General features: G+C 51.2%; 1 protein-coding gene across 1 annotated transcript; it reads left to right on the plus strand.

The window, feature by feature from the left end:
• Nucleotides 1–23541: 23541 nt before the first annotated feature.
• IRX6 (iroquois homeobox 6) lies at nt 23542–26907 on the plus strand (the record flags this gene model as incomplete). Its single annotated transcript, XM_082770192.1, has 6 exons — nt 23542–23586; nt 24481–24702; nt 25245–25357; nt 25442–25725; nt 25805–26436; nt 26546–26907. The coding sequence occupies 5 exons, from the start codon at nt 23542–23544 to the stop codon at nt 26296–26298; spliced, it is 1158 nt and encodes a 385-aa protein (XP_082626318.1). The 3' UTR covers nt 26299–26436; nt 26546–26907.
• Nucleotides 26908–27356: the final 449 nt, after the last annotated feature.

The raw sequence follows: 27356 nt of genomic DNA on the forward strand, positions 1-27356 counted from the left end.
ATATCACTAGCCTGACTCCAACCACCACATAGATGTGTTTGCAAGCTTGCTCAATAAAAACCTACTTAAATGCAAACATCAGACCTAACTTGGGCTGTGAAACGGCTCTGTAAAACCTACAGTAAAGCGTGATCATCTCCCTGCTCCTTTGTAACAGCCCAAGAGATGAACTTTCTGGAGTTCCCATTTTCATGTTCTGCTTTGTTCAGGAGCACAGCAGATCGGCAGCAGTGAGTGACTGCAGGAGGTAGTGCTGGGAACACTGCCTCTGAATCCAAGGAAACTGAAGCCTGAAGAAATAAAACAGTTGTACTGCAAGCTACAAAACAACAACCCTGTTTCACAAGGAAATGTTTGAGGTTTCCAAGTTGGTTTTCACTCCACATTGCATTCCAGTACAAAGCTTCAGAACATGTCATCCTTCCATCCCTGATGTGGCGCGTTCACCCCATCATAACCACAAGCCCAACCACAAGCCTGACCTGTCAGAGTCCCACTGAGAGAACTTGAACCTGGGACTCCCACACCCCAGGGGACAGCCTTGAGACTACTTCAAGTATCCATTAAAATGGATATTCCCATTAAAACCGCTTCATCACAACAGCGTTTCCAAGTAAGCCTTTTATCAGAAATTCCCAAGCAGCTCCAGTCAACTGCATTGACCTTCTGGCCAAGAAACAAGCCATGCTGTGCTGTTTTACATTAGGTGGTTATAAACCAGCTCTAAAAAGGCTTTTGCAAAGTTCCTCCAGATTTACACCAGTATAAATGATACCAAGTTGTGATGCATATTTCTTAGCTTGCTCTAATAAAAAAAAAAAAAAAAGGTGCAATTATCCTTTACATCCTACTCAGCGTGTGCACCACGAGCATCTGTCAGTGTCTCCCTATTGAGAGCACTACTTCGGGATGGCCTAACCACAATCACATTTGCTTCAGAAGGACTTGAGCATGTACTTAAAAATAGCAGCAGGGAGTGGAGACACCCTGGCTGGGGAGGGATGCACCAAGAACAGCAGTGGGGCAAGTCCCTGCTCCAGTGCTTTGTGCAGCTGGGACCAGAGACCATGCCAAAGCAGCAACCTTTTTCTACCAAAAGGCAGGGACCCAGCTCCAAAGGTGAATAGGAAACACCTGTTCATTTCATTCCCAAAGGTATGAGAAGATTTATAAATCTCCCTTAAGTTTATGCTATTTTAACCTATTTTTCAGAAGAACAGAAATTATAACGCTACCAAAGTGTTGCTTTATAATGCTACCAAAGTGTAGCAAACCAGGCAGGCTGTGTCTCAAGGCAGGATATCTCCTTACTGCCTGCTTGATTCTTTTTTTGTTACACAGGTTAAGCAACGAAGAAATACCTTTAAGAACACCGGTTCTTAATGCATCCTTCCAGAGGAAATAATAGGGGATGGCTCTTGTTTCTGCAGCTAGCAAACTATGTGGTTTCTTTTATGAGCTAAATGAAAGGAACATACAAAATAATCATTATGGATTTGTATGAAATTACTGGGTATGGAATGCAGTAAATCCCCAAACAAGCTTTAACTATAGCTTGTAAGATATAATAATCAGGTAAAACTGCACACTATCCTTTTGTAAGATGCAGCAGAAACCTAATATTTTATCGGAAACCTTGATTTATGTTTAATAGCTCTGCTACCTACTAAAAAAGATCTTGTATTAGCAAATGGGTACAGATCCAGTCCATTAGCTTAGGACAACTGAAAAACTCAAGGGTTTTGTGAACTAATGCAATAAAATATCATTAAACACTGTAGCATGACAAGACAGACAGAAGGTTTGAGTTGAAAGTCAGGAGAAGTGTTTGAAATGAAGTAAAACGTACAATAGATATGTTTAGGTACATCTGGCTTACATTTGCAGTAGGTCGTCAGAGGACCTTAGTGTCTGTGATGTAAATGAATAACAGAGCCCTCAACAATTTAACTGTCATCAGTATAAATGCTTTAACTGGCACAGTAAAGCAAAGCTCTGGGCCTCTTTCTAAATCTCCATAAGCTCCTGGTCTGAATTATAAACTGGGGCTGCATTACCTGAAGATGAAAGCAGCCAGGTCAATTCACTTAAAACCAGAGAATTACCACTGCGAAGCTGTGATGAGCAGCAAAGGAGCACGCATGTGCGGTTGCGGTTTCCGTGTAGTTTCATAGAGACCAGAGGAACATCTGACTGCTCACAGGGACCAGAGGAACATCTGACTGCCCAGGCACTCAGAATCCACATCCAGAGGTCCAATGGGAAGGAAACTGATTTCCAACTAGTCAGCGCTTCCCAACAGCAAGGCCAAAGATAACCCACCAAAATTGAGTCTTGAAGGGGGAAAAGAAGAGCAAGGAGCTTCTGCAGACAGCTCCCAGCCAGGCAGCACCATCACATCCATGGCCATGCACATGGGCCAGGATGGAGCCTGGCTGAGCAAGCTTTGCCACCAACTTGGGTGGCTTGGATCAAGTCCTCTATCTTGCCTTATGTGCCTTTCATCCCTCACCTTCTGCCAGTCTTGAGATCAGCAGCTTTGGGAGAAGGGATCATCGCCCCATGTGCTGTAGGCTTGTGGCACAACAGTGCTGCAGACACCAGGTGAGCCCAGAAGCTGCAATAAGCCATAGAGTAGGTGTACCTCCCCTCCGCCTGCATCACTTTGGCACTCATGGCAAGCCCCACAGAACTGCCCAATATCCAGACAGCTCAGAAAACCAGCTCCCACACTGCCAAACCAGACAAAACCCAGATATCACTGCTCAGGAGCCTTGCGAGGAGGAAACACTGAGAAGAGCTTAGTTGGGTAAGTAAAGGCAACTCAGCTCAGAAAGACACATGAGCAGACTGATCACGTTTACTGTGATGTGGCAAAGTTAGCATACCGTCCCCACAACCTTCTGGGCTCAAGATGAAATTGTTTCCCTGCCCCCGTCAACAATTGCATAGGATGTTCTCTTTCATAATAAATTCCAAACAAATTAATGGATTCCAACATGCATCATCAAATTTATATTTCCTCCTCCACAGAGTCCTACCCCTGTAAGTAATCCTTAAAATTCGTCATGAAGCTTTCAAAACAATTTATGCAAACAAACATCAAGCGGAGCTATTTGTATTGGCAGCACATTTCACTTAACAACCTACAACAAGGAACAGATGGTCTGAGCTCTGGAAACAGCTACAAAGAAAACAGTAGGAGCAAGTCCATCAGAAGCACTTTTTTCCCCCAATTTTGTGAAGATTACAGACTTGTTCTTGTTTATTTCTTTGATTAGGCTGTTATTTTATGTACTCATGAATCCTTCCCCTGCATTTCGTGGAACAAATCCACCAGCAGCACATTCCCCAGCCGCGCGCAGCTTCCAGAAGCGCTGCTTTATGAACCGAGCTCTCTGCTCCTCACTGATCGGCGCTCTCTAAAGTGGCAGGGAAGGAAGCAAAACGACATGCAGATGTTATACAAGGGATTGACAAATTTAAGGCAAACGTCTTAACAGCTCATGTTTGTCTTCATCCCTTTGCCCATCCCTTGGTCTCTAATAGTGAAGCAAGCAGAAGCAGATGCCTGGCGGTGCCATCCATTACACACCACTTAGCACTGCCACGGGTACTGTAAGACAACTGCTTCCCCTCTCCCCCCTTTTTAAGGGGGGCTCCATCTCACAGGGATGGCCCGCAGAGGCTCAGCCCCAGCAGGATGCTGCAGCATGAGCAAAGGAGGAGCCAGATGAGGAAAACCTACAGTACGCTAGCTGGCGACACATCTGCTGACACGGAAACCTGGTTTGGGCTGGGGTCACGACCGGGGGGCTCTCCGAGGAAAGGGCAGACCACAGCCACTCAGGGCAGTGTGGGAAGCAATCTAACAAGCACACGTCAGTAATGGTACTGGGGAAAAAATTAGAGGTGTCATGAAAGTGAATCAAAAGTGAGCCTGATTCCATCTGTGATGGAATTGCAGTGTTTTTCCTCTTCAAAAGCAGTAGAATTACTATTAGGAGTAGAAGCGATACTCAGCTGTACAGACCTCAAAAAAAAGAGCTGTTCCTGATGACCAGTTATCTTGCATTCCTCATTACCACCATTAAAATCACTGCCAGGTCCACTAGTACCCATGCATAACTTACAAAGACTCCTATGAATTGATCTGCACGAGGACTCTCACCCAGCCTTGGATTTAGTCCGAGTCACATCAGCTGGGCAGCACAGCAGCTGCCCCTTACAGCCCAGCAGCCACGTACACCCCTCCTGACAGAATTCGGGGCAAAATAATGCCCTGGAGGTCCACGGGGACTCGTATGGACCATACTGCTAAAAAAGATGAAAAACAAGTCCCTCACTCCCAGAGAGACAATCATGACATCTTGAAGTAACAAAAATCCTTCTGAAGGGCATTAACCTGGGTGGAGACAGAGGTCAGTCTGGAAGGGTTTGGCTTTGAGAACTGAAACCATGTTAAATTTTGGCAGAGCAAGATCAGGGACAGAGCAGACCAATCTGACAGCTTAACGGGGCCTTTGAGCATCGCAGTAGAATAAACTTTGCTTGACACAACACCATGTAATTTCTGTTCTGCTAACGGAGAACGAGAGCAGCTTGATATCAGGATGGCCGCAGAGCTGTTTTCACTGGCTGCCTCGGTGAGCCATGGCTGCCAGTCCTCACATAGCAAACGCCCCTGGTGCTGCGCCATGTAACAGAGTGAGAACACCGAAATACTGCTCAGGAACAAAGCCCAGCGCCCTGGAACAACTCTCTGCCTTACACAGCATCTCGGGCCCAAGCTTTCCTCCTGGAGCACAATACAGCTAGGTGCAGCAGCAGGAGCCACTGCAGCCAGTGCAGACTCTGGACACAGCTTTTCCCGGTACTCTTCTGGCTGCAGGAAGAGGAAAACAAACTCACTTGATAAAGCTGAACTAACTGTGCTGTTGAGAAAAGGCGTCTCAGGGAAATCAGCTGGAGCAGAATCTGGACAAGCTTCATCACCTAGGCATTGCTCCTCAGTTTTACTTGCAAATAAAAAAAAAAGTAAAGAAAATATGAAAGCTGATTTTTCAGGACTTGAGCTGTCTGCCTGCAGTTTAAACCAATTTGAGCATCGGTACAACTCCGAGCGCATGATGTGACCCTGTAAGGCGATACCCAAACCGAACAACCAGCTTGAGGCTCACTTCAGATTTCTTCATTTGGAGGATTACGATGAAGTGTTTCCTGAGATGTCACGCTTTGAACAGCTAATGGCATGTGACAACCAAGTGCTTTTACCTTTTACATTCTAACATTGCAAACGCCTGGCCTCTCCCCCAAGCAGAGCAGTATGCAGCAGCCCAGGGGTTGACATCTGGGGCCCCACCAGGCTCTTTTCCTCTCGCAGGCACTGGATGCAACCAGGAGCCCGTCACTGCACATGGATAAAGCATCTCTCAAGGGGCTACGACACCAAGGAAGCAGAGAGCTGCTCTCTGCCAGTGACACGGTTACACCACAACCCCAGCCCACTCCAGCCTCCCCAAACAAGCTGCTTTGTGCCCTTTTCCCATGGCTTGCTTCATAACATGCATACACAGTGATATGAGAAGTCCTGAGATGAGGAAGAACTCCCAAGACACAAAGAGAAGGTGCCCGGTCCCTCCTGTGCCTCTGGGGCTGTCCCACCCACATCGTAAGGACAGGGAGCTGACCAAATAGAGCAGCACTGGGCCATGCAGAGGACAAGCCTGAAAGAGTCCCACCTGGGGAAGGCTCTGAGTTCTGGAAGCATTGAAGAGTGTACGTATGTATTATGTACATAAAAATAAAAACCAAGCCTCATTGAGGACCAGTAAGGTTTTGTTTGCTTTAATTTTTACCATTTAGTTCCGAAACCTGCACACATACTGCTATTTAAATCAGCAAAAGTAATGGGTCTGGATCACCTGAGACAGAACTATTCCCAAATGCAGTCAAAAAAATCAGGATGCGTGTTATTAGGCTTCAGGTTTCCTTCTCGGGGAGAAGTGCTGCTTCAGCTGAATTTGGGGGAATTGCAGGAGCTGATGAGGTTAACCACTGACTCTTTTTCCTGAAGGGCATCTGAGACCATGCCCTGACCCAAATTATTTAATCTTGGTCCAGATTCAAAGCACTTGAAATTAAGCTCCACAACTCAGGGAAACAAAAAAGATAGCAGCAGTCTGAGAGCAGCTCTCGGGCTTGGGAGGCAGCAAGGGCAGCGCGCAAACCGACTGCTCGGGGCAGCACAAAGCAGCACCAACGCTGCACAGGGTGAAAGACATCAACAGAACAACTTGTGGAGAGAGAGGACAGGGGCTTTAATGTCAGCTCAGCACCAGCTGGCTGCTTTGCAGAATGCTGCAGCTCTTCAGGAGTTCAGCTTCAGGACCCAGGTGAAATTTCTGGCCAGAAGGATGGAGAGAAGGGAAGGGATGCGGGCACAGGAGCCCCTCACTGTGCTCACAGCCTGGGGCAGGGACTGCAACAAGAGCCTCACCCCCTCCACCACCATCTGTCCCCAGCAGAGCTTGGCCATCCCCTCTGCAGTTCTGACCATAAACTCCAGCCTGGCCCCGAGATATTTCCTGATGAAAGCATCATTAAAAGATCCCCCAATTACTTCTGCTCAGGACATCCATTTTTCAGACTGAAGGAAGCCAGCCACACCGTGTCAATAATAATGAACTTATTAGCCTGGAAAAGATAAAGTATTGATCACCTTGCTCACGCCTTTCAGGAGCGAGCTCAGTAACAGCATCAGGAGATGAATTTAAAGGAAAATACCTCAACCTTCGCTTGAAGGGGATTTAAATAGTGCATGTGAAGCATACAGGAGTATTGCTGAACTGCGCGATGCTGCAGCACACAGACACATGTAGCACCTCATACAGAGCTCACTACAGCACTTGAGGAGCTGCACAGCCCTGTTAGCAGCATCCCCAGCCCTAATTCACCCAGGTGAGAAGCAACATTCACGAATTCAGGCCAAACAGCCCAATATCTTGGCTGTATCCAGTTTGATACCTTTCAACAACACCACGTTCTGCTACGTACCTTAAACAAGTGATTCTCAGCTGGGCTCAGCTCGGCACAGCTTAGCTTGGATATTTCCCTACAAGCCCTATGGGGGAAAGGGCCAGGTAAAGGTGGGGGCATTGGCTTATCATCAGCTTATCAGTGCGGGCAAGGGGCTTGGAACGGGATGCTGCAGGCCCCCAAAGATGATGCTGAAGCTCGCTGCTGGAGGACACGTAGGAGCTGCAGCCAGAGCACAGCAAGGTCTCACCGGGCAGTGCTGCCCCACAGCAGCCCCCAGCTCCATAATTACAGCCTGCTGTTAATTACACCTGGGCAGCACAGCTCAAATCCTGAGCACGCTGAATGTTTCAGCAAGGGACAGTAATTTTCAGTCTTTCCTCTCAGTCCTTAACCTCAGCCGGGCAATTCTGAAAAAAGCATGTCCTGGCGGAGCAGCCGAGCCCTCTCCCATACACTCCTGACCTACATATATGCTTAATATGTTAATTTCTGTTTTGGTTTCAGAACAAAACCTGTCTTTTAAAGAAAATTTTAACAGATTTTAAACCAGAAACACTGCACTCCCCTGAGGCATTAAAAAATGCAAACTGAAGACTTCCCATGTGTCGAGGTTATTACTTATTTCCTTCCAAAAACAGAAGAAGTGTTGCAACAGTTGTAATGCTCCAGCTCACTAGGCCAAGAAGATGTTTTCTTTCTGCACACTCATTAACCATAGTGTGGAACTCAATAACTGGTCTAATTTCCTACTTTAAATGTTTTTCTTCCCCCCAGTTTTCATTTTATGTTTTCCATTTACATAGGACTACGCTCCACCACTTACCTTGAGAGTCTAGTTGCTGTCAAACACAATAAAAGGAAAGGAAAAGTGTCTGGAATCACAGAAGCTTTAGTGTTGAAAATTGTAATTTAATTTCTAGAAATGAATTTAAGCACTCAAAGCTTTCTTTGTCAGCTGTGGATTAGAAACTGATAGTCTTTGAAGGCAAGCAATGTTGTTTTAGTCGAATCTCTCAAGTAAATATTTATGTTAGATATAATAAGAGATGTTATTTCACACCACAAATTAAATACCGGCTGGTTATTAAATCAGGTCCAACGCTCTGCATCTCCCGGCTCCTGCTGCCCACAATGGGTGCTCTGTAATTAGGCTGGCTCAGCCCCAGGCCAGCTCCTGAAGCCCCCTCCAAACCATCCCTCAAGCCACTTCCATGCCTCAGGAGCCCTCGGCACCGACCCTGCCCCAAGGACAGCTTTGCTGCGTGGTTTGGGGAGTTCCTTAAGGCTGCCCTGCCCCTTCTGCTTTTCTAACAGTGCCTTCGGGGGCCAAATGCCATTGAGCCACTCATGGACAGCCCCACTCTTACATCCTGCCGTTGGTGATGGAGCTGGGCTGGATGCAAAGGCTGCTCTTTTCCCCTGTAAGTATCTATCTGGCTGATTGCACAATCATAAGAAAGCTTCAAAGCATGCCAAAGAGTAGGATAACACCACCTCGTAGGAGAAAAAGCATCTCACTCCTTTTCTTCTAACCAGCGCTGCTGATGGACCATTATCTTACCTCTCTCCCTCCCCTGTTGTGCCTTAATGCATCCACTTAAGGAGATTGCTCATTAGGCATCCACCCTGCTGGACTCATAAGGTGAGGTCATTAATTTTGGAAGTCCTGCTTTATCTCTTATTGCTGCCTGCTGCCTTGGCAGAGCTTGAGGGCTGCAAACAGTAGGGCCAGGGCAACGGGACCTGGCACACCACAGCAACTGTTTTGCGTAGGGTGGTCACACATCATGCCAAAAGGTCGGAAAGGAAAGGAAAAGGTTTGGCTAACAGCAGGGAGGGATGGAGGAAACGCTGGGGTATCACCCACAGCCCTAGCTCAGTGAAGCTTCCTGGGCTGGTTAATGCGCCCGGGGACATCTCCTTCCCAGGGTGCTGGGACCCAGCAGGAGACAGCAGAGAGACATGGGATCGGTGGGCATCGGTCACACAGCAACACATCAGCTCCTGATTTGGTGCCCATGAGCAGCGTGCTGAGCTCAAAGGTAACACAATGCACTTGAAACAAGGACAGCAACTTCCAAATGCAAGTTTAACAAGACAGGACAACTCCGTCCACCCATCCCCTCCAAACAGGAGGGCAAGCACCAGCCTCACCGCCACTCCTGCTGGAGAGGAGCACACCATCCCACCTGCAAGCACCACCACCCAGACCATGAAAAGTGACTTAGATCAGGTGGTCATATCATCTCCTCTTACCCCTGAAGCGTCATCAGGCTGGGAGAACTTCTAGACAAGGTCACACAACCCCAAGGGCACACGGAGTTACAGAAGCAGCAGGGAGAGGCGCACGGTCAGGCTCGTCCTGACTCCTGGCAGGCCACTGCAATATTTTCCTCTGTTCATCAGCATAAGAAAACAGAGGGTAAGGCTCAACACACACAAACACCAGGTAGAAGTCTCATTTAAAAAAAAAAAAAAAGGGGTAGGAATAGTACTGTATTTCACCAAATATCTCCCACTGAAGAATACAAGCACGCAGTTTCTAAAGAAAGAGCGCATCTATAGTATGCTAAATACAATAAGTATTAATTAAATCATTATTAGCAATCAAAATCTAATTTCTTTCTGTCACTTTTTGATATCTTAACTAAAGGCATATTTGCAATACTATTATAACGAGTTACAGCTCAAGCAATAGAGCTGCTTGCAATAATTCAGAAACATGTACACTTTCATATGAATATATCATGCCTAACTAATGAGATTGCTCATTTCATAACTTCAGTTCCATTTTTATTATTTCATAAAACTGGAAGTCCTTATCCATTTTATGAAAAACACCAAACCTTTGTGAAATTCATTAAATAAGCATAAAAAATTCATTAAACAAGTGAATTGCATTCATGGCTGCTTTGATGCAAATGCCCTTTAAGCAATGTAAAACTCCATATTGATTTAACCTTTCATGTTCTGATATTTCCATGTGGAGATATATATACATATAAAAATCTTTATTCAAGGAATGAAATTAAGTGCTGATCCCTTGATCTCCAGCCAGGGTGAGGTAGATTGGTCAATTTAAATAGTCACTGCTGATCAGCAAACAGCTGAGGTTGTATTAAAACAGAGCACTAGTATTTCTGTACCTCTCTGCCGGCAAATAAATACACAGATAAGATCCTGGGCCGAATCAATACGATGCCTGAAGTTTCCTCCGTAGCAGTCAGCTGCTCCTGCTGACCAGTTACACAAGGCCACACTGGTCAATACAAGGTGGAAGAGCTCATCCCAAGTACCCGGTGAGGTTTAGCTGCTCCTTCCCATTGCCCTCATTCCCCCCCAAGCCTGCTGTGAGCAGCAGGGCCAGCCAGGCTGCCCCCGGACTCACTCCCCATGGCATTTCTGATACCTGGTACTACACGGGAGGTGAGGCAAAGATGTGCCCACAACAAAACCATACACCTGCTGCCCCAGATGCCCTGATCAGACCTGGAGTTGGCGTGGAATCAAGTACCTGTAGTCATCCAGTCATCCCCAGCCCCTGTTGATGCATTTGTCATTTCCTCACAGGGTCTGTAGCAGCCCTGCAGCAGCAAAGCAGGCAGAGGTGAGAAGACACCAACCACACCCCAAAATAACCATGCCCACAGCTGGGCTTCACACCCCACACAGGTAGCACAGGTGCCAGAGCACCCATCCCACCACACATAGCCGGGGCCAGCTGGGAGGATGCTGCACAGCCCTACCACTGTGCTATGGAAATCAATGCAGCTTCAAGGCTGCTTAAATATCATACCAAACGCTCCTGAAGTGGGCCTGAGGCACGAAGGTGTGGGAGGAGCAGGCCTTGGTGCCATCTCTTGCTTTCCATCTACCCCAGGTGCCTCTCCTGTGCACCTCCTTCTCCCTTGGCTCATTTAGTTCCAGCAGACTGAGCCAGGAACAACTCTATTTCCATTTATAACCATTTAACTTATAAACAATAAATTTTCACACACCAAAACAGGTCTTTAACCCTCATATTTCCCTCCAAAATATACCCAGACATCCCCAGTAGGCTCAGCCAAACCAAACTAATTAAGTTTCTAGCCTGAGCTTCTCACAAGTTAAAAAAATGAGCCCCAAAGCATTAAAATAAATTTTAAAAAGAAAGGTACAGCTAATTTACCCAAAGCATCTTTTTTTTTTTTTTTTTTAAAGTCTCCCCAATTTTTACGCAACATCCCAGAAAATTCTGCTTCGTAAGGAAAGATACTACAGAGTTTTTCAGAATAGGGAATCGCACTGAACCCCACGGAAGGATTTCCTACTGGCTTTCTGATAATTGAAAAAAGTGCAAGCCATAAAAACCTTGGGAGCTTTTTTCATGATTACTAATTTAACATACAAACTATGTTTTATTGATAGTTCCAATAGCACACTTGCCTCTGTTACATGCTGCTGATGATGCCTAAAATAAGATGTGCAAGAAAAGATAATCTTGTGCCTCAGGCCTCTTTTAGGATAATACACAAGGAAAGCTGGCAACAACTCGAGCAAGAGATATTCAATAGAGGAGCGCTCAGCAGGGGTTTAAACCCGTGCACCTCTGGATCAGAAGAGGAGCTCCTCTTTTCCGTGCATGTAACTACTCACCTCTCCACTCTGGTGGGGACAAACTCAAGTGTCAGACCCACGGGTTCGCTCAGAAATGGGGTTCTCATTTCAAAATCCCTTGGTATGACAGCACAGAGGTTTTTTTAATTCAGCTTTCCACGTGATGGAAACAGAGGTAGAGACCGCAGCACAACCACAGCTCACTTGTCTGGAGCAATATTACTCGGGTATAAAAATTAATTCTGGATGTTTTGAGAAAACATGTTTTTCCCTAAATCTTGCACATCACTAAGTGGAGCACGTGGAAGAGCAGACCTGGAGCAGCTCGAGGGCAGTGGGGCCACCCCGGCCACCAGCACGACCTGGGAGCTTCCCAAACCCCCCCCGGGTGGAGCAGGGCCCTGGGGTACCCAGCAACTCTCCTGGGCACCAGCTCCCAGAGCAGCTGTCAGTGGGGAAGTTATTGCAGCTGCCAGTAACCAGCATGCTGTTAATCTGCAAACACAGCTTTCTGCAGCCCTTTCCTCGCATTTAAATCAGTTGCGCCAGAGTAAAAAAAAAAAAAAAAAAAATTGTTTGTTTAAGCTAGGCTAACTAGTCAGTGATGTGTTTGGCTGGGAACCTGTTATGTTTTGCTATTTTATCATGTTGCTATTTCCATGTTCAAAGGCTAGTTAAATTATTTACACTACACTTCATATATTGTGTACAACACTCGCCTTGACACAAACAACAGCAACTGCAGAGCCCGTTTCCTTGGGCGGGCACTTTGCAGGGCCCCGCGCCTCGCAGGGAGGGACCCGTGCAAAAGCCTCAGCTGTCCTCCCCCAAAAAATCAAGGGCCACACGGACACAAACTGCCCTCAAGGTTTCAGGCAGTGACATTGATTTATTCCTGGAGACTATTACAGAATACGGAGCAGAAGGTGAATAAACTGAGTGTTAGCTCAGTGCAAGAAGGTGGCTACACCTAAAATTCAGTGTGAATGATGAATTGCTTTCAGCCATAACACTCAATGCAACTTTAGGGTGTATATTATGGAGCAGGGACTTGGGGAGGCTCTGGGAGTGTTTTGTTTTACCACCCCAATCACTTACAGCCTGGGATATAAGCCTCATTGCAGCTGTGCTACCTTTAAGGTCTGCCTGGACTCCCTCCCTCTCTATCCATCCATTCACTCACAACGCAAACCCCGGATCCTTGCCCAACAGCAACCAAAATGGGTGCAGTGTTGAGAAGCCCCCAGAACCCCGGCAGCACAAACCCGAGGTACAGCAGGAACCTGAAACCCTGCCTGGTGGCTGTCCCTCGCCTGGGGGCCCTGCCATCCCCACGCACCTGGGCAATCCAGGAAGGGAAGGAGCAAGCCCTGGAAATATCACAGACTCCCCCATGGGTCGGTGCGCCCGGTGAGCATTGAGCCTGGAGCTGCCTCACTGAGCACTGAGGATGAAATTCCTACTGAGAGGAGCCAGGTCAGGGCCCGAGCACTGCCTGCAGCTCAAGGCTTGCCATTGCACATGCCTCGCGAATCGAGCCACAGGTACCAGAGCCATTACAAGCCAAATGGATGTTTGATAGCCTCAGCACCCATCAGTCTGAAACCTGATCAGCACGGCGCTCTCAACAGCAGCACTTGCAAGAGCTAAAATAATTTGCACTAATAAGGCACTGACCTGTGCAGTCCTTAATGATCATTTAGCTTCAGCAATGCTCTTTGCCGTTATCGAGTTGCCTGGAGTTGGGTTTGTCAGCAGAAAACTCCTGCATCAGATCGAGGATGTGCACGGAAACCAAACCACAAGGCTCGGGCTTGTTCCTTGTAAATTCATTCCAATTATATAAACTGCTAAATTAAGAAATGAGGTATTTAAAACACAAAGGGGTTATAACAGAGCCACGAATACACAAACAAACATCACAGAAAGTCTTAATTCCATTTCTTGCCTTGCTTGCTTATTGAAGTGCCATATGTTGCTGCAAGTGCTATGAAAATATCATAATAAGATCATAATTATAAGGTTTGTTGAATTATAGAGTAAAGAAGCCACTTATTTACATTTAAATATGAACACTGGTAATTGAAACGTTACATGCTTCTCTGTTCTTGACTGCAGAAAAATATTTATCTACCAACAGCTTGATGTGCTTTTCAACAGCAGCCTGGATTCATGAAAAGGACTGTTATTCACCCCGGTTTCTTTTTTTGGTTTCCTTCCATTTCTACCTCCTGATTTATGAGCACAGGCACCGAGGCAGCAGTGAAGACCCTGTGGTACGGCGGGGTCGGTGCCCGGCTGGTGCTCAGTGCTTCCCCGAGCTGTCGGCAGGGGAAGCCCCGAAATGGCTTCAGGGAATCAATTCTAAATCGACCCCATCGAACCGATGCAGAATCCAACTGCAGACGCATTTAAACAGATTAGCTCTTGGTAGAGTTGGTTAGCAAGCTAAGCTGAATCAGAGTAAGGTTGAGTACACATCCAGAGGGTTTATGTGGGTTTAAAGTGAAAACTACACTGGTTGAGCCGGGGAGCACTTACAGAGCCCCAGGGAAGTCCCTGCAGTCCCACACAGGCTTGGCTGCCCCAGACTCACTCATGAATTAGACCTGAAGCTTGGTCATGTCTCCCCTCCTGACAGCCCTGCCCAGGTCCCCAAAAAGCCTCCAGTAGCCCAACTCCACTGAGGGAGGCGAAGAACAGCACAACCCAGGATTTTATTATTTATTTTTCACACAAGCATGGTTTAAAAGCCCCACACCTGGTCACTGAGTTAATGGTCAAGCCCGCAGCTAACTGAAGCAGTTCTAGGCTAATGCCAACCCCATGAATCTCAGTCACCTGCTCCACTTCCCCACACCTTTCCCAAAACACTCATTGTTTCCTGGTTTAATAATTAAATGTCCCATGGAAAAAAAAAAAAAAAAAAAAAAGCTCCAAAAAAGAAACCAGGCTGCTGGAGTTCAGTGAGAACAAGTGCCATTCGCAGGCAAATGGAAGAGGGGGAACAAAACACTTGGGGGCAGCCCCAACTCTCATAAACACCGAGAGGACTGTCCGTGGATTTCATGGGGCTCTGGAGGAGCTGGGCTGTGCTGGGTCGGGTCCCTCAGATGGTGGGAAAGTGCCCAGCAGCAGGGGGACAGCCTGCCCCTGCCAGTGACAACAGCATCTCCAAAGCAATGGGTCAGCAAGGAGCATAATGAAATGTGACAGTCGCTTCATTTGTAAAATATATGCTACAGCTATTAGGGTAAAAGTGCTAATAGCAAGGGCGACATTTGCATAATTACGCTCACTGGAAGGATCTGGGTTTACATTGACCTAACAGCAGCTCTCAGGGGTGCAAAGCGCAGTCGGCTCCGCAGCTACGGGGCAGTTCCTGCCCTGGGCATGGGCCCACGGTCAGCATCCCTGGGCTAGGGCACAAGGTCTCCACCCCTGGGCTCGTGAGGATGTACAAGTTTCACACCACAGTACACAGACCAGTGACCAGATCTGATTTATGCAAGATGCTTTTTCGCATCTCTGGTATCAGAGAGCTTGCAAATTACCCTCCCTTTTACCCCTCACATCCCAAACACTAACAGCTCAGCCCTGCTTCATCACACAATTAGGCTGAAGAACAACTAAGGGACAAATTAGCAGCACAAAAGGAACACAGAGCAACTGTGGGGAAGCAGAGCAGCATAAGACAACCGCGGCTATCTTAAAAAGGACCGTGCTTCAGTGCTGCAGGGACATCCCTCCTGCACCACTCGGAGACATTTCCTCACTCACTACGCCTACAATTAGTGGGGTTTTTTTTGTTTGTTTGTTTGTTTGTTTGTTTGTTTTTTAAATGCAAGTTCTGCATTTGGTTTTTCCAGCTGCGACCATGCCTGTTCCCAGAGGCACAGCAGGGCTGAGGTGGGAAGGGAGCCCTGGAGGTGCTGAGGCCCAGGGCCTGGCTCAGGCAGGGCCACGTCCCACAGGAGGCTCTGATCCAAGGGGCTGAGGGCATACAGCCTGTACGTGGCATTTAGCCCTTCCAAACAGAATTAATTTAACACTTATTAAAAACCACTAGTTGCATCATGGCACAGCATTCAGCTTTGCTCGCTGCTGCCCAGGGTTTGTTTGTCACAGCTGACCCGAGGCACAGGGACAGAAGGCGGCTGCTGCACGACCCAGCCCCAAACCTGGGACACCTCCAGTGCACAGGGAGGTGAGGAGACAAAAAGAGTACAAAATGGCCAAAATAGCCGAGGTGGCTACAGCCCTTCCCTAGGAGATAGTGAAACACTCACACAACACCTTCATGTTAGCCTCTTCCCTGAGAATAACAAGCATGGCAGCTTCCCACCTGGGTTACATTTCTGCATACTTTGCTTCGCGTCCCCTTTCCAAATCATGAAGGATTCATAGATGAATAACAGACTAGGAATAATATGTGTCTATATTTATACAAATATAAAACCCAGCAGCCTGCCTTCCCTCCACCAGGGCAGGCTGCTGAAGCCACACGTGCCTTTGCCGAGCAGGGCAGCAACTCCTGCCCCTCCTTCCCTCTCCGGGTGGCTCCCCCAGCACAGAGGGGGCCAGGGGCACCCACCACATCTCACCCACCTCAGTCCTACAGCCCCAGCATCCTGCTCCCACATGCACCTCAGCCCAAGGTGCAACAACCCCACCAAAATAAAGACTTGAGACACCCCCTCTGTTCAGTCATTAAATAGAGGAGGAATTGCCCTCATCTGGGAGCAAAGGGAAAGGGAGCGGGGCCAGGTCCCAGACCCACCTGTGGCTGTGGTCACTCACATCACATCTGCATTTTAACCTTATTTGCAAAACCCACAGGCAAAACCCTGGCACCTTTTTTTTTTGTTGTTGTTCTTTCAATTTTTAAGGTGAAAAAGAGTTCTCTAAGGTAAACGTGGGTGTCATTGCTCTGGTATCACACACGTCTCTGAAGCAAAGAGTAGCTCAGTGGCAGACCCCCCACACAAGCCGGTGCCCTGCTGGCCTGCTCCACTGTGCCCAGCATCGTCCCAGCGCTGTTTTAAGCCCACGTGGAGCAGCCCTGCTCCTGCAGACTCCCGGATGCACGACAAGAGGAGGATTAGGAGGACGGGTGTGTGAGATGCTGGCAGTGTCTTGCTGCTAGATCCCAGCACATGGCATTCAGCGTGCAAGGAATCCTTCAAAGCATGGCTCAAGTTTTTATGCAAACCCATTTAGGAAACCACTTATCTCCTCCGTAGATTCTCTCCTTTCTGTTTTCCTTCTTTTCCTTTTTTAAGCACTTTTGAAGAGGTGATCTCCACTGAGAGGTGGGTAGGACAGAAGAACAAGCCCTTGGCACACAGATTCTCTGGATTTGCAGCAAATCTCACACCCTTAAGTCACCCCAGGAATGAAGACACCCCAAGGACAGGCCTGCTGAAAAATTATATCCACAGATATATCTACAAAAAACAGGTCATTGCTGACTAGTACTTCCTAATAGCAGCAATGGAACCTCCGCACTTTGAAAGTCAACTGAGGAAAGCATGCACCCTTTCACGAGTTAAAATGTTTGGAATAACTTTTAAAAAATTACTCAGCTCCTCTGAAGTTTCTTTCATGGGATTGAAGATTTTTCTTGTATCAAATTATCTGTATTTCTCATGGATTATGCATTTCTCAAAAACTCACAGTTTGCAGATTAAAGAGAAAAAGTTAGAAAGGACACAATAGAAAAAAGATCAGTAAAGAAAAATATTTTAAATATTAATGACCAAGGGGGAAATGGAAACACATTAAAGGCAAATGTGAGAGCTTTTAAATATGTTATTAAAATTGATTTATAAATGAGACTCTTCTTTAACCAAGTGCTTCAGCCTTCACTACTTATTTCCTTCTGCTGTCTCTCCAAGCATTGGTGTCACTACCCAAAGCCTGTGGCATTAAAGAAAGGTATCTGCAAAATAATTAGGCTGGCAACAACTATGGGCCGTCTAAACAGGAAAACATCATTACATGAAGAATCTCAGATGGTGAGATGAAACATGGCTGTTGTCAGCTGCTGCAAAACTACCTGCAGGACACGGTCACTGGTGCCCCATGGGCTGCTCCGCTCTGGCCCCTGTGGGAAGGGAGCAAATTTGGCATGAATTTGCTAGAAATTTCCAACTTTGGAAACACCTCCAGCGATGGACCAAAATGGGAGGCTGCAGACGGGTGCTGCTGGCGTGTGGGAGCAGAAGGCGCTGCAGGGGGTGGGTTTGTGCTAGCCCAAACCCAGCAATGAACAGTATTTGAAACCTTCTGACTCCTGGGTCACACAAGAAGCACGTTGTAGTAAAGAACACAGCACCAGATTTGTATTGCTCAAACTGCCCAATTAATACACCCCAAGTAGTGGAAACTCTCCTTGAAAGGAATAAATTTTGTGAATTTGTGTAAAAGGAGAAAAAGTGCCAGTATATATTTAACAAATTAGTCCCTACGTATTTAATGTTCACTTAGATAGGCAAAATGCTTTATTTTAAAGCTGCTATCCATCTTAAACAACCATAAAGTTATAGGTGAAGACTCTAAACAGAAACATAAAACATCACTGGGAACTACAGAGCTCGTAAGTTTGATTTTGTGGTGAGAACGGTCTGCAAGACTCATTCTGAATGTCCTCATAAGATCCTTTTTATAGCAGGTTATGAATCATCACAAGATATCTTTAAATGGATGATCAATACTATATTTTCCCATAAAACGTTTGGTTTGAAATCCGATTTTAAGTGCATTAGAGTTTTTGTGCACTGAACGAGTGAGTGTCATAATAAATTGTCATCAGATACGAAAGAAATATAGCTTAGATTAATTGCCATATTTATTTATGACTCTATAAAATACATTGTGAAAGTCCTGGCACATTTTTTGGATACCAGCTTGAACTTTCAAGAAAGTTAAAAGCATTAAGCGAGACTGAGAGTAGATTTATTATTGGAATGTTTTTAATTGCAGTTTCAACCAGACACAGGTATTAGAATGGCTGTGCCCTTAATGGCCACGTCTCGTGTGCTTTTTCTTTAAAAATGATATACTTCCCATATTTTTATTGATTTTGTAAGATTTATCGTAGATTAGCGCTGCCTGTGTGTGAACTCACAAGTGGTCTCAGGCCCCGTGAGGCTGCCGGAGGGGCGGCAGCAGCGGGGCCGAGCCAGGCGAGGCTGGGAGCAGAGGCCAGGGGAGGCCCTGCCTCGCTCCTGCTGTGATGGAGAGTGGAGGCTGGTCGGATGGGGGTCCCAGGTTAAGCGGTCTGGAGTTTTGGAATAAGCTCCAAGCTCTTTCGAACATGCAGCAAACACAACTGGGGTTGGGTAAATTACACGTGGAAGTAAATAAGGAAGGGGTTCTGATGCCCACGTTTAACGGGGCGTCTATGTCGGTGGTAACTCACGGGAAATAAGGCACCGTTGCATGTCACTGGTGCTCTAATTAAAACACAGATCCTGGAAATCACAGCGAGCAGACTAGGAAATGGAATAAAGCTGTCATTCACTGCCACAGAACAAAAATGATGAACGATACCTACGGTAACACTGAATTAAAAGCCCTCGGCTTGGAATCGTGCAGGCTCACCCAAACGGACAGCTGATACAAAGGGCACGAAAACCCAAACGCATCGTGCTGCTTACTGGCACCTGGCGAGCCCAATATCCTGCTCAAATTGTGGCAGAAGGGCAACCACTCTAAAAAATACGTATTCAAAATTATTCCTGTTGATTTTACTGGGAGCCCAGTCCACAGAGGGATCACCCTGACGGAGAGCAGCGACGCGGCCTAGCTCCTGCCGCCATCACACAGCCCCCGGCTGAGCGAGCACGAACGTCCTCAGGGGTGAAGCCCTCCTGTCTGCGTGTGGACGTGTCCCCAGTGTGTGGTATCACTGCTTAAAACAAACAAACAAACAACTGTCTAACACCCAAAAAGCGGGTACAGAAGCTCTGGATCACCCTGCCCCAGAGCGCTCTTCCAGAAGGAGTTCCTCAGTGACCAGCCACGAGGGCAGGAGCTGGGTTTAGGGATGGCCACGGATCCTAGGGAAAATCCCCCCCAGGAGCAGGGGGAAGGCCTAGGGCTGGCCATAGGCCCAGCTCCCGGTTTTACAGTGAACACAGCGAGGATCTGATGTGCAGGGGGTCCACGGGGTGCCATGAAGGGGGAGCTGGGGCTGGGAAGGCGAGGCAGCAGGGCCTGGCGTGGCACAGGGATAGGCTGCATGAAGGAGTTGTGTGTGGGCATCCCTGTCAGTATTTTTACTGCCCTCACCTCTCTCTTAATTTCCTGATGAATTTTAAATTGATTTTATTTAGCCACCCACCTAAAGGAGAGGGTTAGAGAAGGAAAGCAAGGTTCAGCCCAAGGCCAGCCACGCTGCCCCATTGCCCCGTCAGTTATCGTTCTCCTTCCCCTCCCATGGTACACGGGGATTTTCACAACACTGGATTTTTCACAGATTTTCTCCATCACGGAGAAAACCCTTCACAGACACCACCAACAGAGCGACACGGGGCGGCTGCTCAGCTGAGCTAGCCTATGTAGGTAACTCCCTGGCAGCCCGGTGACATCTTTTTGGATGTTTCCTTCTGGAAGACAAGTGGCCAGCGGCAATCAAAGTTATTCCTGCTGTATTTCAAAAGCGATCTAAAAAAAAATAATCTGTTACCTCTCGGGTTTCGCCTTCAGCTGACAAGGTAGCTCCCATTATCTCTGCAATTACACCTCGCCTCCTAAATCAGCGTGCGGCCCGGCTGCACTGAGCCAATTCTCCCGTCTGTCCTGAAGACAGTTCTTTCTATTTCCTGCTTGTATGTTAAGCAATTAAAATGCTTTATCTTCCACAAGATATTAATCTTAATATTGTCCTAATTTGTTTAGTCTTTTTCTGCCTCTCATGCAGAAATCGGTCTTGACAATAGCCACTGAGATAAGGACAGAAACCAGCAAGCTTCACAATAAACCATCATATACACTATTTTAGTTTGTCAAAACAATTAGTGTTCGTTTTGGCTTTATTCAGTTAAATCTGCAGTGACTGATCAGTATAAATTATGTATTAGGCTGCCCAGCTGTACTTGTTTATTCATGCATGGACTTGAAGAATTTTCATTTTCTCAGTACAAAAACACTGCAGCCAAAAAAATCCCCCCATATTCTAAAATATAAAGAGACTTTCTTCTCAGCCACGGTTCTGCTCCATGTTTTTGAAGCTGCTTTGTTCCTACCCCTCTTGGAACGTTATTCTTCCTTTCCAGAAATGACACCCTAACGCTTATTTCAATTAACCTATTATTTCATGCACAGTCCGCGGCAGCTGCGTTTGTGTCGGCGCGAAGCACGTAGCGCTACTTCCACCCCTCGCAATTACCTCCGAGCGAAGCAGTGCCAGAGCTAAACCAAACGATGGTGGTTTTAAAAGCACCAAAAAGCACATTGCGGGCTGCGTCTGAACCCTGCCTCGCTGCAAGAGGAGCTGCTCGGGGAAACGCGGACGTTTAAGCTCTTTCAAGAACCAAAGTTGGTGAATCAAGAGGGATCGCGCTCCGGTTCTGCCCGTGTTTGTAGTCACAAAGTCCTCGCTGGGACGACTCGGTAAAGGCAACGTGCGCTGTGGGTGTGTGATGATGGGGACGGGTATGACACGGGCTTAGATAAAGCAAAGAGAAAAATCAACAGCGAACTCGTGCAGCATCAGTTACGCTGCTCCGCGAGGCAGCGTACGAGCGGAATGGAAATTGGGTGTTGAAGCCGTCTCCCTGCAATAAAGGCAGCCAAGCACACGCTGCTTCCCCAGACAGGAGGTAACCGAGGTGTCTGCCAGGAGCTGCGGATCGCAGTAAGGCGATTCCACAGCATCAGGCGAGCCGGGGAGCCCAGTGAGGAGCACGCAGAGACAGAGGCTGCGGCCTCCTCGGGAGCTGGGGCAGACGGTGGGACTCGCTGCCTTACTGTCCGCAGCACCCCGCGTCCCAGGGTGAACGGCAAGGGTCACCGGGTGGCTCTGGGGCATGGTGGGTGCAAAGCTGGCTGCAGAGACACCTCCATAGGGCAGCGTGGAGCGAGAGGAGGCTGCTGGGGTGTGGGAGGCCACGCTGCGAGGCTGGGCTCTGCTGTGGCACCCCTCTTGGGGCAGGGGCTCACTTGCAGCCCCCCTGTGCAGCCATCCCCCGATGCCCACCCGGCTGTGGGGTCTCAGTGGAGGCAGGTAGGGGGGCACGGAGCCTCTCTTCGTTCTTTCAGCAAACAACAGCTCAAAAATCTTAAAAAGACTAAATTTTTGCTGAATTAAGTGCTTTAGAACAAGCGGGTTTATTCCTTCCTAATCAGCACCGCTCCCCCCGGAGGGATTCCCGCAATTAAATAATTAGCACCCGGTTGCGAGGGTCGGGAGGGGGGGTGGTGGCGGGGGCAGCGGCCCCGTTCCCCGCGGGGGAGCCCCGAGGGCGCCCGCTCCGTCGGGGCAGCCCCGGGCCGAGCTGGGCCGGGCCGGGCCGGGCCGCTCCGCTCCGCCTGGCTCACGGCTCGGCAGCGCCACCCGACGGGGAGCGGGGCCGGGGCCGGGCCGGGCCGGGCCGGGCCGGGCCAGGGGCACCGGGGCGGCCGCCTCCAGGGCACGGTCCCCGCCCCGGGACGAGAGAGCCGGGGAAAAGTTGCTTTGTTTTTCGTTTTTCCTTTTTTAATTGGTACCGAAAGGAAGCCGCGGCAGCCCCCGCAGCAGGGGGGTGGGGGGAAATCCGCGTTTAGCTGCCGGGGATCTCGGCTCGAAGGCAAACCAGCGATGTGCAAGCTGCTGGTTAAACGAGGGCATCGCTGTTCGGTGCTTGGGGCGATCAGGGTCGTGGGCATCCGTCCCTCAATCTATCCATCCCTCCATCCATCTGTCCGTCCATCTATCCATCCCTCCATCCACCTACCCATCCGTCCATCTACCCTTTAACCTTCCCTCCTTTCCCTCCATCCCTCTGTCCCTCCATCCCTCCATCCACCAGCTCCCAGCCACCCGCCGCCGCCACCCGCGGGGCTCCTGGCGGTGCTGTTTCGGGGCATTTCGTGCCGTGCCGTGCCATGCAATGCCGTGCCATGCCGTGCCATGCCGTGCCGTGCCGTGCCGTGCCGTGCCGTGCCGTGCCGTGCCGTGCCCCCCTTTGCCCCCCAGCCCCGCGAAGGGCAGGACAGCAGCAAAGCGGGGCGCGCCACAACCGGCCCGGCAGCGCTCCTCTCCTCTCCTCTCCTTCATCCCATCCCATCCCATCCCATCTCCCCCAAGCCCAATTCGCATTACATTATAAAAAAAAAAACCCAAGCAGCAGGAGCGCGACCCCCCCGCGCCCCGCAGCCCTCCCGTGACGTCAGCCCCGCTGCCGGCCCCCCCCGGCCCCGCCGAGCAGAAAATAACACAACTCGCCCCGCACCCTGCCAGCCCCGCGCGATTTTCCGCCCCCCACACCCTCCCCCCTTTGCTTCGGAGAGGGAAAAAAAAAAAAAAAAAAAAAGGAAAAAAAAAAAAGCGAAAAAAAAAAAAAAAGCCCCTTTGCACTTAAACCCTCTATACATGTGGGGTGGCTTTTTCAACTCTCTCTATCCAAACATATTTATTGCGAGAGATGGGAAGTGGGGGGTAGCTTCTTTTTTTGTATTATTTTATTTTTTTTATCCAGGCACCGACCCCCCCACCCTCCAGCCCCCCCACCGCCTCAGATGTCTGGCGGCTTTTCTTAAGTGCAATCATCTATAATTGAGCAAAAAAAAAAAAAAAAAAAAAAAAAAAAAGCCATACGTGGAAATGTGTGTGTGAGAAGGTGCATCGTGAAGCGGGGTTTAGTTACAATCGATCTTGGGGGGAAAATATTGCCTATGGTCCAAAAATAAGGAGCGGCTATGTCCTTCTCCCAGTTCGGATACCCCTACAGCACCACCGCGCAGGTAAGGCGAGTGAGCAGCACTCACTTTTGTTCCCGTTCCGCTGCTGCTGTCCAGATGTCTTGTTCCCCCTCCCTTTTTTTTTTTTTCTTCTTCCCTTTTCCCCTTACTTCGAGCCTTTTTTTTTTTTTTTTTAAAAAAAAAGGGCACATCTGGAGGCTTTTTTAAAAAATGTGCGTGTGTGTTTCTGTCTCGTTTGTGTCGTGCTAGGCTTAAACAAATACCTCGCAGTTTGCCCAGCAAAAAGGCGCTCAGGAAAGCGGCGATCCCCCCCTTTTTCCCCCCCCACCTCCGACCCTCCGCTCCCCTTCCACCGTGTAGTTTGAAGAGCAAAAACCCAAAGAAACCCCAAAAGCCCGGCTCCCAGCGCCGGAGGCGGCTCGGCTCGGCGCCGCGCTCCCCGCCTGCCCCCGTCCTTCCCCGGCGGGTGGGGGGCTCCGGTGGCTCCTTCCCACCCCCGTCGGGTTTTAGGGGCACGTCGAGCCCCGATTTCTTTGGGGTTTCTCTGAGGTGTGCCTGCCGTGCTCGGGGAGCTGCTGCCGAGGGGGCTCCGGGGGCACCCTGCGGCACCCTGCTGCGCCTCGCCCCTCCCGCATTACCCGGACCCCAACTTCTCGCCTCGCCCCCGCTGCGCGCCGGCCGGCCGGGAGGGAGCCTTGGATCCGCTGCCGTTTTCGGGGCCGAGCATCTCCGCCAAGTTCCCACCGCTTTTTTTTTCCTCGCGTTCCCCCTTCCCGGGGGCTCCCCCTTCCCCCAAGCCGGCCTCGGGTCCTCACCCCCCCCTCGGAACCCCCCCCCCCCCCCCCAAAACCACCCCCAGGCGGCTCCAACCGCCCCCCGACGGGGCTCCCCGCTCTCGGCGGCTCTCAGCGCCCCCCTGCTCTCTCCCCTCCGCAGTTCCTGGTGCCGGGCAGCCCCAGCACGACGTGCTGCGAGGCCGCCCCCCGCCCCGGCCCGGATGCGGCCTCGGCCCCGGCCTCCGCCGCCGCCGCCTCCCTGTGCTGCGCCCCGTACGAGGGCCGGCTGCTGGGCATGTACGGCGCCCCGTACCCCGGCGGCCAGGGCTACGGCAACTACCTGCCCTACAGCGCCGAGCCCGCGGCCATCTACACCGCGCTGGTGAGTGGGGGGGGATAGGGGGGCCTGGGGGGGCGAGCGGGGCCGGGCGGGGGGCGGACGGGGCTCTCCTTCCATCTGGGGCTCCCCCTCCGTTTGGGGCTCCCCCTCCATCCGGGGTTACTCCTCCATCCCCAGGTTCCCCCCCGCCCGTGGCTCCCCTTTCATTTGGGGCTCCCCCTCCGTCCGAGGCTCCCCCCATTCGTGGCTCTCCCCTATCCGGGGCTCCCCTCCATTTGGGACTCCCCCCATCCAGGGCTCCCGTCCATTTGGGGTTACCCCTCATCCCTAGCTCCCCTCCGCCTGGGGCTCCCCCTCCACCTGGGGTTACTCCTCATCCGTGGCTCCCCCCCATTCACGGCTCCCCTCCATCTGGGGCTCCCCCCATCCGCGGCTCTCCCCTATCCGTATCTCCCCCTCCATCCGTCTCTCCCTCTCCATCCGTCTCTCCCTCTCCATCCGTGTCTCCCCCCCATTTGGGGTTCTCCCCCCCCATTTGGGGCTCCCCCCTCGGTCCGGCCGCCCAGCGCTCCCTCGCCTCGCAGAACCCCCAGTACGAGCTGAAGGACGGCACCAGCGGCCCCCTGCCCTCGGGGATGGCGCAGCCCGCCGCCTACTACCCCTACGAGCCGGCCCTGGGGCAGTACCCGTACGACAGGTAACAGCCCTCCGGGGGGGCGGGCAGGGCCGGGGAGGGGGCACCGGGCACCCCCCGTTATCCCCCCACCCCTCTCCCCGGTAGGTACGGGACGGGGGACTTGGGCGGCTCGGCCCGGCGCAAGAACGCCACCCGGGAGACCACCAGCACCCTGAAGACGTGGCTGTACGAGCACCGCAAGAACCCCTACCCCACCAAGGGCGAGAAGATCATGCTGGCCATCATCACCAAGATGACCCTCACCCAGGTCTCCACCTGGTTCGCCAACGCGCGGCGGAGGCTGAAGAAGGAGAACAAGATGACCTGGGCCCCCAAACCCCGGGGGGGGGACGAGAGGAAGGGGAGCCCGGCGGGGGGCGCGGGCGCAGGTAGGAGCCGGGAGCGGGGGGCAGCGGCCCCGGTCCCCCCCCTGTGCTCCCTGACCCCCCCCGGTTTGTGTCTGGGCAGAGCGGCGGAGCTGCAGGCTCAGCGACCTGGAGGAGGACGAGGAGGAGGAGGAGGAAGAGGAGGATGAAGACGAGGAGCAGGAGGCGCGCAAGGCGGACAAGAGCCGGCCCGGCGGCTCCTTGCTGGAAGCCCCCAGCCCGGCCCCGCGGAGCGACTGCAGCCTGCCCGGCCCCTTCCGAGCCCTCCCCTGCCCCAGGGGCCCGGCTGCGGACACCCCCCTGCCCACCCCCCCGACCCCCCAGCCCCCGCCGCCCCCCTACGCGCCCGCGGAGAAGCCCCGCATCTGGTCGCTGGCGCGCACCGCAGCGCGCAGGGGCAGCCCCGAGGGGGGCGGCGGGGCGCCGGAGCTGCCCCCGACCCCAAAAGCGCTGCGGGGCTCCCCCCTGGGGCTGCCGCAGCTCCCCGCGGCTCTCCGCCGCCCCGGGGAAGCGGGGGCACCGGGGGGACCCCAAGGTACCCGCAGCGGCGGGGCCGGGGGGGGCGGCGCGGCCTGAGCCCGTGCCCGGGAGCCCGGTGAAGGAGCCGGGCCCCCCCCCGCCCCCCCCGAGCTGCTTGTGTCTGTGCAGGCTGCGGGCGGGGAAGGCGCCGGGAGCGGCTGCGGACGGCTTTCAGGCCGGTGCTCAGGAGGTGAGGTAGGTGCCGGTGGTGCCCTGCCCCGCTCCCGGTGCTGCCCCCCCCTCCCTGCATCCTCCCTCCCCCCCCCCTCCGGGGGTCGCTCACCCCCGCTTCTCCCTCCCGCAGGGCCGCCTGCCCCTTCCCGAGCGCCGCCGGCGGGGTCCCGGCTGCAGGCGGCATGGAGGAGCGCAACGGGCTCGGCCCTGCCCGGCCCGGCTCGGCCCTGCCCGGCCCGGTTCGGCCCTGCCCGGCCCGGTTTGGCCCTGCCCGGCCCGGTTTGGCCCTGCCTGGCCCGGCCCGGCCCGGCCCTTCCCCGCCCCACGGGGGGCCAGCGGGCACCGTGCGCGCCTGGCCGGGGCGGCGGTGCCAAGCCGGGGCTGCGCTCCTCTCCTTCCCCACGTCGTGCTGTCGTCGTTGTGCTTTCGGTTTGTTTGTTTGTTTGTTTGTTTGTTTTTTCTCCCCCCTCCACACCTCCTCCTTTCATTTACCCCCCCCCCCGTTTCCCCGTCCCGGCCCCCCCCAGCCCCGGCGAGGAGCAGCGCTGCACTTTACAGGACAGGCGAGAAAGGGAAAGCGGATCTCTGCTTCGTCGCTGTTTAATTAAAAGTGTCGTCAAACACTTTGTGTTCAGACTAATAAACCACGCAGGGATGAGGAAAGAATGTTTCTTTGTTCCCGTGTCTAGAAGCAGTGGCAATAATTTAAATTAATAACTGTGGTAATTAAGAGGTCATCTATAGATCAACCCGATACCTGCTATTTCCAAGTTCACCAGGGTCAACATTTACATTAAGTCATTTGTGGTCAATAGAGTCCGATGAATTCTGCCTTAATAAATCAGGGAAATCAATCTTGACTACCGCGTGGACTCCTCTGTGGTCACCGGGAACGGGGTGCCCGGAGGAACGGGGTGCCCGGTGCTGGTGGTAATAGGGTG

The sequence above is a fragment of the Aythya marila genome (assembly GCF_965140915.1).
Source record: "Aythya marila genome assembly, chromosome: 12".
NCBI classification, from domain to species: Eukaryota; Metazoa; Chordata; class Aves; order Anseriformes; family Anatidae; genus Aythya; species Aythya marila.